Here is a 14,478-nt window from a genome sequence, read left to right as displayed (position 1 = left end):
GAGAACATGCTAGTGTAAAAATAAATAAATGTACTGTGTTTACTTCAGTATTCCCCATACACTTGGAAAATTCACTGGAAATAACTATTTCATTTTAAAAGTTGCATCAGTAGCTGTAGTGTTCCCGAAGGTGAAAGATAATTTTGCTTTGCCTAAAACAACATGTGGGCTCAAGCTGTCTGGCCTTTGCAATCCTGATTCCAATTTATCTCAAGAGAAATGCAAATTTTTTAGCATTCTTGTTTCAGCTGTAGTCGTCTTGTCTCTGTCAATACAGTGCTTCCAGGCTTTGCTGCCAGATTATGCTTACAAAGACAAAACAATAAGTAAAGTGACTCTGCCTCTGTAAAATTTATGATTGCAGTTGCTTTTTTTCTCAGTCATAAAATAGCTTCCTCTAGGATTCCTGCTGCTCAGTTGTCACTATTAAATTAAACACTGTTGTGCCAAAACCCAATCTTCTTCTGCCTGTGCTTTTTTAGGAAAATGCATCTTCTCTTCTTTTTGTTGCAAGCCTAATAGAAGCTAAACTAATGCAGGAGAGCAGATAGAAGGATCAGGGTTCTGGGGTTGGCATTTTTGATTCTGAGTTTGGGGTTTTCTTCACTTGTTTATGTTAAGTGTGCATATGGGCTTGGAAAATGTCGTAATATGTTATCTTTTTATGTTTACAGTAATAAGTGGGACCTAGAATAATAGTGCAGTCAGTGGAATCAGTGGATATGCTATTTAGAATCTTTCTGTGGTCATACCTTTGTGAATTGTATTCTGAATCTCACCTTTAAGATTTTCAGTGTAACTGGATATGAAATATCATCCAAATAAAACAAATATATAGTGTTACCCATTTTTATAAAGGGGGTAGAGAAGAAGGTAGCAAACTGAACTTGCAGCAAGTTTGCATTAGTATGTGTTTAGTTTGATATTCATGGTTTTGTGGCATGTTTTCTTTTCCATGAGGTAATAATCAACTTTTTTTTTCAATAGGTTTTAACTGCTAGTGAAAAAACAAATGTAGACAACTTGTTTCAGAAAGATTCACTTGTCCGACAAAGCCAGGTATGGTGGAAGGTGTTTTAAGATGAGAATGGAAATAGCTCTGTAGACACTCAAATATTTGTAACATTAATGCTCTATGCACTTTTTAGTTGTTCCTAATACTTTTTTATATTCACTGAAGTGTGTTATTCTTTGTATGCCTAAAAATAATGCTTCTTAGTTTCTAAAGATCAGAGATGTTTTTCAGGCAGGCTTGGACATGATGGAAGGCTGAGAGCTGTTCCCATTTGGAGCATGTTATTGTTGATGGTGATTAATAAACTGTTAAGTAACACTATAGTAACTGTAGCATTTAGTGAGAAACAGAGATCAAGTACCTAAACAGCCTTCATGTTGGATACTTAAATTGTAGTATTTGTCAGGATGTGTATGCCTTTGGTTACTGTGTAGATAACAGGTAGATCCAGAGATGAGAGGAAGGCAGTTAAAATTTTATTTGTTAAATGTTTGTTTTCAAAATGCAATGTGGTTTTATTCCAGCTGGTGGTAGATTGGCTGGAGAGCATTTCCAAGGATGAAATTGGGGACTTCTCTGATAATATTGAGTTCTATGCAAAATCAGTATATTGGTGAGTCAGACTTTCTTTGATTATATCTATACTTCCATCAGGTGTAAAATTCACAGGTACAGACACAGAGTCACTCTTAAAAAGAAGTGAACTTTTTAAAGTTATTCAGTTTATTCACTTATTTTTCTTTAAACTCTTACATGTAAAAATTGAGGTTTTCTATCCATCTGCTGAAGTATTTCTTCTCAAAAGTCAGTTACTGCTTTTGGGAGACAAGGCTAGAAGGAAAACTATCAAAGCAATTCACTTTAATCTTAACCTGGATGCAGATTTGATTTTTCATAGTAAGGCACAATAAGAGAGGGTCACCTTATGATCAGCCTGTTGTTTACACTGGATAAAATTATGTGGTTTTCAGGTGGTTACTTCCTTGGCTTTAACTTTTGCCCGTTTAACTTCTTGTTGTCACTTTATGTCATTGACCCTCCGCGAGAAGATGATATTGTCATCTTTATTATCAGTGATGGGGTTTAGGGCAGAAAAGACCAAAGACTACCTTTCATGCTAGATACCTAGAATAAACTAGAGAATACAGGCTTTTGGAATCATACGTTCTTCCCAAGTTGAATTTCTGTCTTAGACTGATGTTATAGTGAATGCTAGTGGGAAATTTTCCTCATGTGGAAATTGATTCATAATTAAATACATGAATGACTGAAATAATGGATGCTTTTGAAGGAAGTCAAAAATATGTGAATTGATTCTAATAATATATTGTGAAATGTTGTGTTTTCACAACAGTAATGCAGTCCATTGGTAAACCAACCCAAGTGTCTCTTCTTTAACCATATTCTAGGTAACAAAAAATATCTTTCAATATTTGTGGCTTATTAAAAGAGGCTTGCTTAAAAAAAAAAAAACAACAAAAAAAATCCCCAAACATTTTTCTGAAAAACATTTCACTTCTCTCAGGGAGAACACATTACACGCCCTGAAGCAGCGACAGTTAAGTACATACATTGGGAGTTCTCGCGCTCTGGTAACAGAGCTGGTAAGTATTATTTAAAATAAGGTTTGGTTTCAGAATGGGTTAGAGAAGGCATATATGCTGTTTTCACAGCCTTCTGTAGTTCTTATATGGGTGTATTATCCAAAAGTAGTTGTACTATTTCCAAATCAGTACAGAAATGAGGCTTAGCACTTTTGGAGTTTTCCGGGGGGATCTGTCCACTTCTCTTTCAGCAGTCATGTCCATATCCCCACCCCTCTTCACAAGTACCTGTGGTCTATTTGGTGAAGTAAATGGCTTTAGTAGTACTTTTTATGTCTGAAATGAACCCATATTCCTAACTAGAAAAGCTTATAGAATTGTTTGGAAGCCCTTGCAGATAAGGGCATGCTGTCTTTATACAAGAACTAGTACAAGGAAACCAAGTCCTGATGGGATTCCTTGATAGCTACTGTAGCAAAAGGTAATGGGGAAGTCAAGGAAAGAAAGGACTGTCCAGTAGAACAATGTAATGAATGGCCTCAGTGACAGCAAAGCACTCATAGAAGATTAATTCAGTTGGGGAGTGATCTGAGGTATCGACTGGCTTGGGAAAATTTGTTTGGATTAAATAGAAGTACAGATGTTATGAAAAACCTCCGTCAGAAGGTGGAGTAGAGAGGCAGAAGGGGAGAGGATGTTTGATGGTGAGAAGAATTGGAAGAGGGGCAAAAAACAAAGTGTGGAGTAAATAAAGAAATTGCGATGGCACCTGATAGGAACAGTGACAGAAGAGGAACAAGAACAAACAAGAGAGTTAAAACAGGAAAGTGCTGTGCTAGATGTTACATGGGTTGTACAGATTGTTGTGCCAACGTGAAAAAGTGACTCCAAATTACAAAACAGGGCTGGAAATCATTGGAAGAGGTATAATAGGCACTGTGTGGATGGATGATGACCTTTTTCCTCGCAGGATCCAGATGCTCCTATCAGACAGAAACTGCCACTGGATGATTTGGACCGAGAAGATGATGCGAGGTTATTGAAGTATCTCTTCACTCTCATCAGAGCAGGCATGACAGATGAGGTAAGCTGCAGAAAGTTACAGTATCTTCTTGGTTAACTACTGTAACTTATTTTACATCTTACTATTAAAGCTGAGGAAAAGCTCTATACTAAAATGTCTGTTTAAATTTGGCTTGTAAATTAATTTTCAATTTATTATCAATACTGACAGAGATGGGCTGCTCAATTAGTATATTAATAAAATCTTGCATTTAGTTATGTAATTTTGGAGTATAGAGTAGATGTTATGGAAAAAAATGTTGCATGGTTTTTTAGCTGTCAGGCTTTTTTTTTTCACTGTAGTGGCTTTATAATCTCTAATGATCAGTGGATTATTACAGGCTTCCTTCTAGATGTAGATTACATATTATGAAGGAGCTCTTTCCTGTGAGGATGTTGAGGTACTAGAACAGGTTGCCCAGAGAAGCTGTGGCTGCCCCATCCCTGGAAGTGTTCAAGGCTAAGCAGGACAGGGCTTGGAGCAACATGGTGGAGTGGAAGGTGTCCCTGCCTCTGACAGGGGGTTTGGAACTAGGTGGTATTTAAGGTCCCTTCCAACCCAAACCGTTCTATGATATTAGAGTAGAACACTGGCAGTTTTAGCTAAAGAGAGAGGTTCGATGTATGTTTGTCTTAGAAATAGTGTTAAATTAAGCACACTTCACTGATGTGCTCCTCTGTCGTTCCCTTGGGTATATGATCTGACTGGAGTTGAGGGAGAGAGTCAGGCCTATTTTATCACATTGTTGTATAAACAGTCGCAATGGCACATCTGGAGAAGTGTCCCAGGACTGAGAACTGAGCACCAGTGCACAAGCTCCACAGGCTAATACTGCCATCAGAATAAACATAGTTATTTACAATGGTTACTTCTACTAGTTAAAATAACTTTTCTTTCTTCCTTTCTTTATTTTCTTACCTTTGTAGTTTGGCAGGGTCTTCAGTGGTGAAAACTCTGATAGACTTGATCTGAGTATTCCAGAAAGCATGTTATTATCCTCCATTAATGCTTTCACTATAAGTCTGCTTGTTCCCCCACCTTAGAGAATATCTGATGTGTATACTTTGCATTAATCCTTAGCTGAGTAACAGCCAGGCAATTTCAGTCCTAAAGCTGTTCTGAATAACAATCCCCAGTTGTGAAGTGACTTGCATGGTTTAATCATGTAAATACTTGTACTGTGGTGTTGTTTAAAGGCTTCAGCTGGAAACCAATTCCCTTATACTAGGCTCTGTGTGTATATAATGACATGAGTAATAGGAGGGGAAAAAAGGGACTTGAAATTCTTGTATCTGAGACCTTAGACTTAGAAATCTGGTTGCTTGCTAGTATTCTGTTCCAGCACGGTGCATGTTTGTTCATTTTCTGATATGGGCACATCAGCATATTGCTGCAGGGCAACATGAATATAAATTTGTGGCATCGGTTGTTCTGCAGTCACTGTTGTGATGTCCCTATTGCCTGAAAAACATGAAGTGGGTTATTCGCTACTGAAAGAGTAAGTCGAAATACTTTGAGTTTAATCTGAATTAAGAATGAACCTCTGTTCATTTACTGTACAATCGGTAATACACAGCAGGTAAGCGAGAACAACTTGCTTTTCTGTTCTCTAAACTTACTGTTTGTCACCATTCCTCAAATGGCTGAATGTGTGCAGCCTTCCAGTGTGAAAAGAACAGGATTTGGCTAAACAAGCCAAGACTGTATATTGCAATTTCTGTATGTTCATACTGTTTTGTCAGTCCTGGAACAGTACCAGCCAGACTTACTAGATAATCTTTAGCTGATTGTTCCCCCCGCACCAGGGGTGTGGGATTGGGATTATTGTAGGTAAGTGGTTTTGGACAGTTCCTGTTCTACTTTCCATGCTATTCAAAATAGCTTTGAATACCTGTTTGTGCTACTGCACAGACTATTGAATATCATTATGGGAAAGGTGGGATTGCTATTTTTAGAAGTGCATGAGGGGTTTGGAAGGCTAAGTTAACTGGAAAAGTAGATGACTGCATGAAGACATGGATTATACATCTAAGCAGCAAGATGACGCCTTAAACTAAACTTATCAAAAGGATGCATAACAGCTGTTTCAAGCTAGCAAAGATGAGACTGTATTTTGTATATTACTATAAGTACTGACTGAAAAGCTCTTTAGTGAAAAAAACACTGGCGTTTTATTTACTTCGAAATTTTTCGGTTGTTTCAAGTTTAAGGTTCTTTGTGCCTTTTTTGTAGTAGAATCTCCACACAAATTATTTTAATACTGTTCACATTTTTAAAGGAGGAGCTGCTGCTTTTCTAACCTTCAGGTTTGTTGCTGAGAAAACCCATTCTTTTTCAGGCACAGCGCTTATGCAAACGATGTGGCCAGGCCTGGAGAGCTGCAACTTTAGAAGGATGGAAATTGTACCATGATCCTAACATAAATGGAGGTACCTACTTCAAACTGCATTTAAGACAGATGTAAAAACAGGGCTTTCTTTTAATACCTATCTGTGGCAAAGAGAAACAGCTCTTTCCTTTCACCTGAAGAGCCTCTTTTGTATTTAAAATATTTACCATGTCTGTTGAACATATGAAAACAGAATATGAAATTACTTTAGATGAAGGTGTGAGTTCACTTAAGTGCAAAAGTCGCTTTCTTTTTAAAAATCAAGCATAATCACAAAGCAGTAGGTGTCTCAGAGGTCCGGACAGACTTTTTCTACCTCCATGTAATATTTCAGTCTGTATTTTCTCAACACCTGACTTGTGCTGACATTTTGTTGCTTACAGGCTCAAAAGTTGAATACTGTATCCAGCTTCAGAAAAGTATAGTAAGACTAAAGTTCAGCAAATGTGAATGCAGGAAAAAGAGATGCTTTTAAAATACTTGAAATTCGTTAAGTTACCCTTCTGTTTGGTTTCAGGGTTCCTTGCACACTCTCCTATTTAAAACACAGTACCTTGCTTCTCTCTATGCTGAGGACGGCAGGATTTAGCAAATAATTTAAGACTCTATCTAAGTGTTGTACATAGCTGGATCTGGAAGGCATAATGCTTTCATGCTTTTCAAATCCTGATCTGTTTATCTGCATGCTCCATCCAAGTCCTAGCCTTGTTTTGAGTAGTACCGACCTAGCCTGCTGCTAGTGTGTGTGAGGTTTAATTCACGCCTCATGCAGATGCATGCGGAATAGCAGCACTGAAGCAGTGACCTTTATTTGGAAGGTTGTATTCCTTAAGGAGAAAAATAATTTGTGTATCTTAACTTTGTGTTTTCCAAATGTAAACACTGTAGATACATTATGGTCAGAAACATTATTTTCCTCAAGACTAGATAACAGCTAAGCTTTCAGAATATTGTAACTTTAAGATGTGCATTTACCAAACTTCCCAGAAGAGCTGCCTTGTGGTCCACTTGAAAGCATCGAAAGGCTTTGGGGAGAGTTCCAAAGGGGTTGAAATAGGGTTAGTAACAAAAAATAGACTTTAGCTTCTTACTGCTTTCTCTTTTTTAATAGCACCTTTTTCTTCCTCCTTTTTTTCCTTAATCCTCCTTCACAAGTAGGGGAAGAGCTCGAGCCTGTTCAAGGGAATCCATACAGGTGCATTTGGAAAATAAGTTGTTGGCGTATGGCTGAAGAGGTAAGATAATGCTGAGTTGCTTGATGTATTAATATTGTAAATTTGAACCTTTCTGAGCTCTGTAACATTCTAAGTAAACCTGCCCCCTCTGCTTATAGGACTTACAGTTACTGTTTCCAAGAGGACTTTTGAAATAATGTATTTCTGTCTGGCAGTGAGAAACCTGGATGATCAGCATCAGTTTTTCAGGCTTAGGAAATGTCTGGCTTTTTTTTATTTGGTTGAAAGTGAAACTGCTGATACTGGCTTTTATCTTGACTTAATTGAATGGGAAAGGAAAACCATTGCTGTCTTTCCAGGTCAACATAAAAATTAACTTACAAGAAGATACAAGTGGAAAGATGCAAAGGGAAAGTCACCTGCTATTGTTATTTTAGTTCTGGTTGCATTCTGTGATTTTCCAGCTTTTCTTGGAAAACTGCTAGATGAAACATTTCGTAGTGGATTAATCTCTAATAAAGTGTAAAGTGACAAGAAAACTTGCATGCTTTTAAAAGTTACAGAGTGTTTTTCATGTTTATTTTAGGAGCAGTTTAATAGATATGAGAGGGCAATCTATGCTGCACTGAGTGGAAACCTGAAACAGGTATGTTGCACCTCCTGCCATTTTTTTATGCGTAACAGGGACATCATCAGAAATACTGCAATTACTGGTTATGGTACTTTTAAAGATCTAATAAAAAGGACAATAGCAAATATTGCTGCTTGAGTAGGTATGTTCTTGTAGGATTGATGTGCAATAAATATACAATAGACTTTTCTTATTACTGCTAACTTCCAGTACGAACAGTTCTAATGTTGTTTCAGTTATTTTCTAGTTAAGTATTATTTAATAGCTTTTATAGTCACTTTCCTGCTCATGCACAGTATTCTTATAGATGAGTTGTCATATTAAAAAATTATTTTGTATCTGAATTTCATTATCAATAGGCTTTATATTCTGTACAGTGCTCACTTTAGTTTTCTCTAGTTTTAATCCTCCAGATGTTTTTCTGCTTTTCCACTCCTAACTAGGGATCTTTAATCACTAATTTTAAAAGCAATGAGGAATATTGCAGACTGTCCTTAAAATTTTCTTGCTGTTATAGTATCACTGGTAGGCTCTTACTTGAAGAGTTTGATTTCCTACCACCAACACCCTCCATTGGTGTGACGTAGTAGAAATAAAGGCAATTCAGAAAATAAAAAGAAGGGGAATAGAGAATGTTTTATTCATTGAAGTTTAAAATTAATTGTTCTATAGACTTGTAGAGCAGAAGATACTTACCTTCATCGATATAAACCAATCAAGGAAATAGAGCATTCTTCAGTGAAAGGGGGTTTTTGTTGTTTTGATGAAGGAAAAGCTGCTGTTCATGATGGCTATTAGTCTCCTTTGGTGCCCAGAAATCTGATCTTAAATTACAGTTACTCTGTTTGGATTCTGATAGTTCTCCATCTCTTGCTAATTTTTGCTCTGGTTTTTGAATCTGTAGCTGCTTCCAGTTTGTGATACCTGGGAAGATACTGTTTGGGCATATTTCAAGGTCATGGTGGATACTCTTGTTGAGCAGGAAATACGAACCTCAGTAATAACTGCAGAGGAGATGGAAGAGCTCCCTAGAGATTATTTAGAAACAAAGTAAGTACAGTTATGAACCTACACTCAACAAAGGATCCTGTCTGACCTGGTTGGAATATTCAAGGTAATGTTGTTTTTGTCTTTTCTCTCCTACTTTGAAGCTGGACTTCAGAAAAAGTTTTTGAAGAACTTCAAGCAACAGACAAAAAGGTACATAATAATTACACTGTTTTTCCTCACTGTTTACCATGTCTTACTATTCACCAGGTGCTACTTTTACTACAGTATTTAACAAAATGCTCAAATATGCAGTGACTGATTTATTTTAGGTTTTCTACCTCTGTAAGGTGTAATTTGTCAAATCAAATCAATTTTTCTATATGCTGCCACCTTTTGACAATGAAGACACAGGTTTTGTTTTGCCCTATCTCTGTCAAACTAGTTGGGTGTGCTGAAGAAACAGCTGACTGTCAAGTGTTGTCAGCCATACAAAGCAGATTAAATCAAGTATTTAACACTTTGATAAAATGGCAAAGATTGATTACACGCAGTTTTCTATATAGGAGTTGGGGTGTATATTTCAAAACAGGCCTTTCAAAAATTTAAAGCACATTTGCTTGAACATACTGTGTTTGTAATTTGTAATACCCAGGATACTTATTTCATTTAAGGTTGAATATATAGCTTTTATGTTAATTTTGTAAAGTTTAAATTGAAACTATACTTAATCTTATTTGACGGAATGGACATAGAGCATTTATCACATTGCTAAGACAAAGGTATGTTGAAAGACGTCTTATAGATTGATGCAGTCAGCCACTGATACACCCAGATGACTTTGCTATTCTAGTACAGTCCACCCCATACAGCAACTTTTTATGTGCATTTGAGTTGTATTTCATGCATTAATTCCTCTACTGGGAAAAAAAATCTCTTCCTCCTTAAGTAAGTATGAGGGGCATTTTCTTTAAGGATTTGTATGCATTGTTGCTGCTTCTGTGACTTTGTACAGTCTGTTCTAGGTAACATCTTCATTCTCTTCAGAGCAAAAAAGCTCTGAAGGTTCATGTTGGATCTCTTCCATGGAATTTTAACCCCACAGACTTAAATTCTGATTCTCCTTTCAGTTTGTCAATATTCTTGTAATTTTACATTGAGATAGCAACTGCCTTTTCTTCCGCTCTTTATGCAGAATACTCCTTGAAGTAGGATAGTTGTGTTTTTTTTCCCTAAGGAAATTTTGCTTTATTTAGAAGTTCGCTTTCTTCATACATTATGCTATAAGATTTTATTCAAAGTCTGAACTTTCTTTTTCTCTCCCCAGAGGGTTATAGAGGAGAACCAAGAACACTATCATGTGATTCAGAAATTCATTATACTGGGAGATGTGGATGGTGAGGCTTTCTCTGAGTGATTCTTAAATGTCAATTGACTACATTATTTCTGGTGACCTTTCCAGAAACCTATATGTGAATGGATTTTAGAAGCACACAGTAGGCAAACTCCACCTAAACACTAAGCTGCTTCTTTAATCAGGAGATGCAGTTTGACATACAAGGTAGTTTTCAGAGAAGTAATGAAATCCTGTAAATGTGTCAGAAGGTAGCAATAGCCCCACATATAACTTCTCCCAAGAAATACAAAATATATATAGCAGATATTTAAGCCAAACAGATAAATCTTCCTAAAACTGTTGCTGTTCTATTGAGCTTTTGAGGCTAAATCACATTTCTTGAATGAATAAATGCATAATTTTGGAATATTTCTTAGGTGTTTTTTTCCCTTATGGCTAATACCCACATTTCCTTGGTGGCTATAGGTTTGATGGAAGAATTCAGCAGATGGCTTTCCAAAGACAGAAGTGTGCTCCCAGGGCACCTCCTTCGATTCATGACCCATCTTATTCTGTTTTTCCGCACTTTGGGCATGCAAACTAAGGTAAGTTTCACTTGTATCTGATTTGTTGTCATAGCAGTAGCTAGTCTTTGAAGTAGAAATGCTTGTTTGTAAATATTTAAACTGCATACAATGATGGTAAATTATTACCAGGCTGATGAGGAGTTGCATGGTTAAATAGTGTGTGTGTTGATTTTAGAGCCTAAATGCAACAGTCACACTTAGAAAAGAGCATCCTCCTCCCCTCCAGTTCAGCTTAAAAATTGGATTAAAAAATGGATTCTACTCCTAAGCCCTTTATTGAGAAGGACCTGACTCAAACTTCAGCATTAGGCTAATTTGCAGCAGCCAAGATGCTTGGAATGGAACCCCTATTAGGTACAACTCCAAGGACTGTGTATGGTACTGTAAGCTCATGAATGTTTTTGATTGAGGAAATTGGTACTAAATGGAACTCTCATATTTTCTTAAAATATATACTCAGGATAGCCTACTAGCTACTTAGTTTATTTATGCTAAATATGTAGATGGATCACACAGCTATAATTACTCTTTTCTGATGCAATACAAAGTAATTAGAAGCTCACCTTTTCTACTGTTTTGAAATTCAGGAGTACTTACATTTCAAAAGATTTTGAGTGTAACCTATTGCAGCAAAAGAGATGATTTAAACACAGCTCTGAGTTAGTTTTTTTCCATGCTTCTTTCTGTTGCTTCATTCCCCATTGAAATTTATTTTGAATTCAGTTAACATTTAGGTAATTAGGAAGCCCTTGTGTGCATGTGTGTGTATATATGTGTGTATATATATATGTACGTATATGTTTTTAAGCCACCCTCAAAATTTGATAGAGCAGGTCTTTTAAGCTAAAATATGGTAAAACTAGTCGCTTGTGCAGGTTTAACAGAGGGGACAGAAAAGGTGCAATTTGCTATGTAAATTGCATTGTTGGATTGTGAGTAACTGCTGATTACTGCCTCTACCATTTTGGAGTGGGTGAATTTACTTGAAGATTACTCCATCAACCCTCAGGACCTTAGAGGGAAGAGGCAGTTGTGCAAGCTTTTCTGATGTTCCTTATTTGATGTTCATACAGGCATATGCTTAGATGAAGATCCGTCATTTGCAAATATAAAACTAAAATGATAGCTGTTCACAGTAACAAACACTTGTTCAGCTCATGCAGTCTCAGGTGCTCAGACTATACTTTGATTGTTTGGGTTATTACAGATGAGCCAGGTGACGTTTATACCCTGTACATCAGAACATTAGGATTTTCTGTAATACAGCATGTGTGTATGACACTGCAGTAGGCATCTGTTCACCTGACATTTTAGTTATTAATAAAAAAAAAACTAAAATACGGTAAAATAGGAAGATTTTAAAAACAATTAAAAAAGTAACTTTCCAGTTAGACCAAAAACTGTATGATCCAGTTGCTGAAAAAGAATGTCTTTGGGACACTATATTTTTTTAATCAGAAGACATATTCTTTTTAATCATTGTCTGGGAGAAGCAGTTCTTCCAGCTGAGTCTCTAGTATATTACTGAAGCGGGGTTTAGCAAGTAACCTTGTGTCTGTGTAATAGTACTGCAGAGTAACTTACACACACACACACATTATCTGATTTAAAATCAAATTTGTATTTCTTTGCAATAAGGAGGAAGTTTCTGTTGAAGTCCTGAAGACCTACATTCAGGTAAGCTTTCAGAAATCTACTTTGCTTTCTCTAATGTAATTTAGCAGTAAAGGAGGAAGAAAAGGAGACTTAAGGTTACAGGATGGAGAGAGCTATGATGCAGATAGTGCTCCCTTCTCCAACAGATAAATGGAAACTTGCCTAATACACAGTTTCTGTCAGTAGTGCTTAAATAAGAGACTATTTATTGATCTTTGCTTAGAAGCTCAGATGTGGAAGCTACCTGTAGCAGAACAAACTAATCAGAAATTTGTTCCACATTTATGTTTTCACACAAGTGAAAAGCACTTCTGGGCTTACACAGAGGAATATAGTATATATTTCTGATTGTTTGCTTCTTACTCTGCAGCGGATGGTATCTGAGAAGCTCACAGATTTAATAGCGTTTTATGTAAGCCACTTACCCCCAGAGCTAGCTGTTGCTCAGTATGCTTTATTTCTTGAAGATGTTACTGACAGTGATCAACGCCACCACTGCCTTGAACTAGCAAAAGATGCAGGTGAGACATACTGATATTCCAATTATCATTTCATATCCTGTCTTATTTTGTCTTTTAGTAGTTTTTAATGCAAGACCTAGCCATGAAGATGGTATTGTTTCCTTCCTGTGCCTCTTCATTTTTTCAATTAAATTAAATGAATTTGCTTAATCACTTCTTCAAATAGGTATATTGTGGTTTTTAACTAACATGGAACTGCAGTTCCTTTTCTGAATTAAACTAAATCTTGCTTTGGTTTCTGGATTATGTCCAAACCCAGCTGCCTTTCTCAAATACATGCTCCGAGGCTTGACATGATCCTGTTATTTCAGAAAACTAATAATGAAAACACATACCAGTTTGTGGATTTAGGAAGGTTATAAGTATCCTAATTTGTTTGTCCTATTTGTAGTGCTCTTTTTCAGCCGTTGGTTGCATTAATGGTAACCTTCCTGCCAGGCCTGTACCTCGAACTAAAAGGTGAAGCAGCACACTGTCCATTGGTTTACAATGCCTCTGTGCCACTCACAATTCACAAAGAAATAGATTTAGTGCAGACATCAGTTTCTAACTTTCCTTCAATTATTTTTGAGCCATTTGCTTTTAGAAACTTGGCTAAGGCCTAAAAAGTAAAACATCCTGCTTAAGCATCTGGAAAAGAGCTGTTCTGAGCTTTCCCTGGTACATTCCTGTCAAATCTGAGTCTTGCCATCAGAACTGTGGGAATCGGTGGTCTTAGCAAATACATCTAGATGCTGGTCTCCACACAGACTGAAAAATTAATTTGTCGTGTTCTTTCTCCCATGTTAGATGTTCTCTGTTACTTCAAATACCATTCTTCTAAGATGTCTGCAATAAGTTGCATATCTCTAAAGCTTATCATTTAATCTGATGATGTATGAACAGACTGATAAGAATTTATAGCAGTAAGGAATAAGATAAAGTCTGAAATTCATTTTGTGGCAAGTTTAAATTCTTGATTGCTCTTACATAGTTTTCTCTCTTAACCCAGGTCTGGATGTTGCAACCATAACAAAAACGGTTGTTGAAAATATCCGCAAGAAGGATGCTGGTGAATTCAGTCACCATGACCATATGTTAGATACAGGCACAACAGAGGTGAGTGTACTTCATAGGGCAGATGTTCCAGTTTGCCACCAACCACAGAGTCTTTTTTACTATATATGATCTGTATCTGTCTTTTGATTGTATCTATTATTTTGGTGAAAATTGCCTTGAAAAAGCCTGAGAGGGAAATGCACTTTCCATGTGACCAAGTGAGGAGTTGAATTGCACAAATCCGTAACTCCTGTTTCTACATCTCCTTGATCTTCTGGGCTGTAGTGTGTGTTGCTCAGCAGCATGCCTCTGTGCAAACAACATGCTGCTAAAAGCCCCTGAAATGACTGTAACAAAGTTGTAGCTGACAGTAGAGTATTGTAGCTTCTGAGAATTATGAGGATTAATGCTTTGGATCTCTGATATACCTTATTACGTGCTTAAGTGACATTCTAGCTATGACTTATTATAAGAGCAAGTAGTGATGGGATGAGGAGGAATGTCTTTAAACTGAAAGAGGGTAGATTTACATTAGA

General features: G+C 36.7%; 1 protein-coding gene across 1 annotated transcript in view; it reads left to right on the top strand.

The window, feature by feature from the left end:
- NUP107 (nucleoporin 107) overlaps positions 1 to 14,478 on the top strand; it is a 29,337-nt gene that overhangs the window by 11,360 nt on the left and 3,499 nt on the right. The window contains exons 9-22 of the mRNA XM_061368034.1: positions 988 to 1,059; positions 1,540 to 1,628; positions 2,541 to 2,619; positions 3,530 to 3,643; positions 5,961 to 6,051; positions 7,170 to 7,246; positions 7,773 to 7,832; positions 8,722 to 8,867; positions 8,969 to 9,017; positions 10,132 to 10,201; positions 10,627 to 10,745; positions 12,366 to 12,404; positions 12,754 to 12,904; positions 13,896 to 14,002. Of these exons, the coding sequence (XP_061224018.1) occupies positions 988 to 1,059; positions 1,540 to 1,628; positions 2,541 to 2,619; positions 3,530 to 3,643; positions 5,961 to 6,051; positions 7,170 to 7,246; positions 7,773 to 7,832; positions 8,722 to 8,867; positions 8,969 to 9,017; positions 10,132 to 10,201; positions 10,627 to 10,745; positions 12,366 to 12,404; positions 12,754 to 12,904; positions 13,896 to 14,002 (1,263 nt within the window). The remainder of the gene's footprint in view (positions 1 to 987; positions 1,060 to 1,539; positions 1,629 to 2,540; positions 2,620 to 3,529; positions 3,644 to 5,960; positions 6,052 to 7,169; positions 7,247 to 7,772; positions 7,833 to 8,721; positions 8,868 to 8,968; positions 9,018 to 10,131; positions 10,202 to 10,626; positions 10,746 to 12,365; positions 12,405 to 12,753; positions 12,905 to 13,895; positions 14,003 to 14,478) is intronic.

Source organism: Neopsephotus bourkii, unplaced genomic scaffold (genome assembly GCF_033783945.1).
Source record: "Neopsephotus bourkii isolate Nb327-2 ecotype Australia unplaced genomic scaffold, CSIRO-AGI_Nbou_v1 NB_1423, whole genome shotgun sequence".
Taxonomy (NCBI): Eukaryota; Metazoa; Chordata; class Aves; order Psittaciformes; family Psittacidae; genus Neopsephotus; species Neopsephotus bourkii.
The sequence above is the reverse complement of the archived record's forward strand: the minus strand, read 5'-3'. Positions and strand labels throughout refer to the sequence as shown.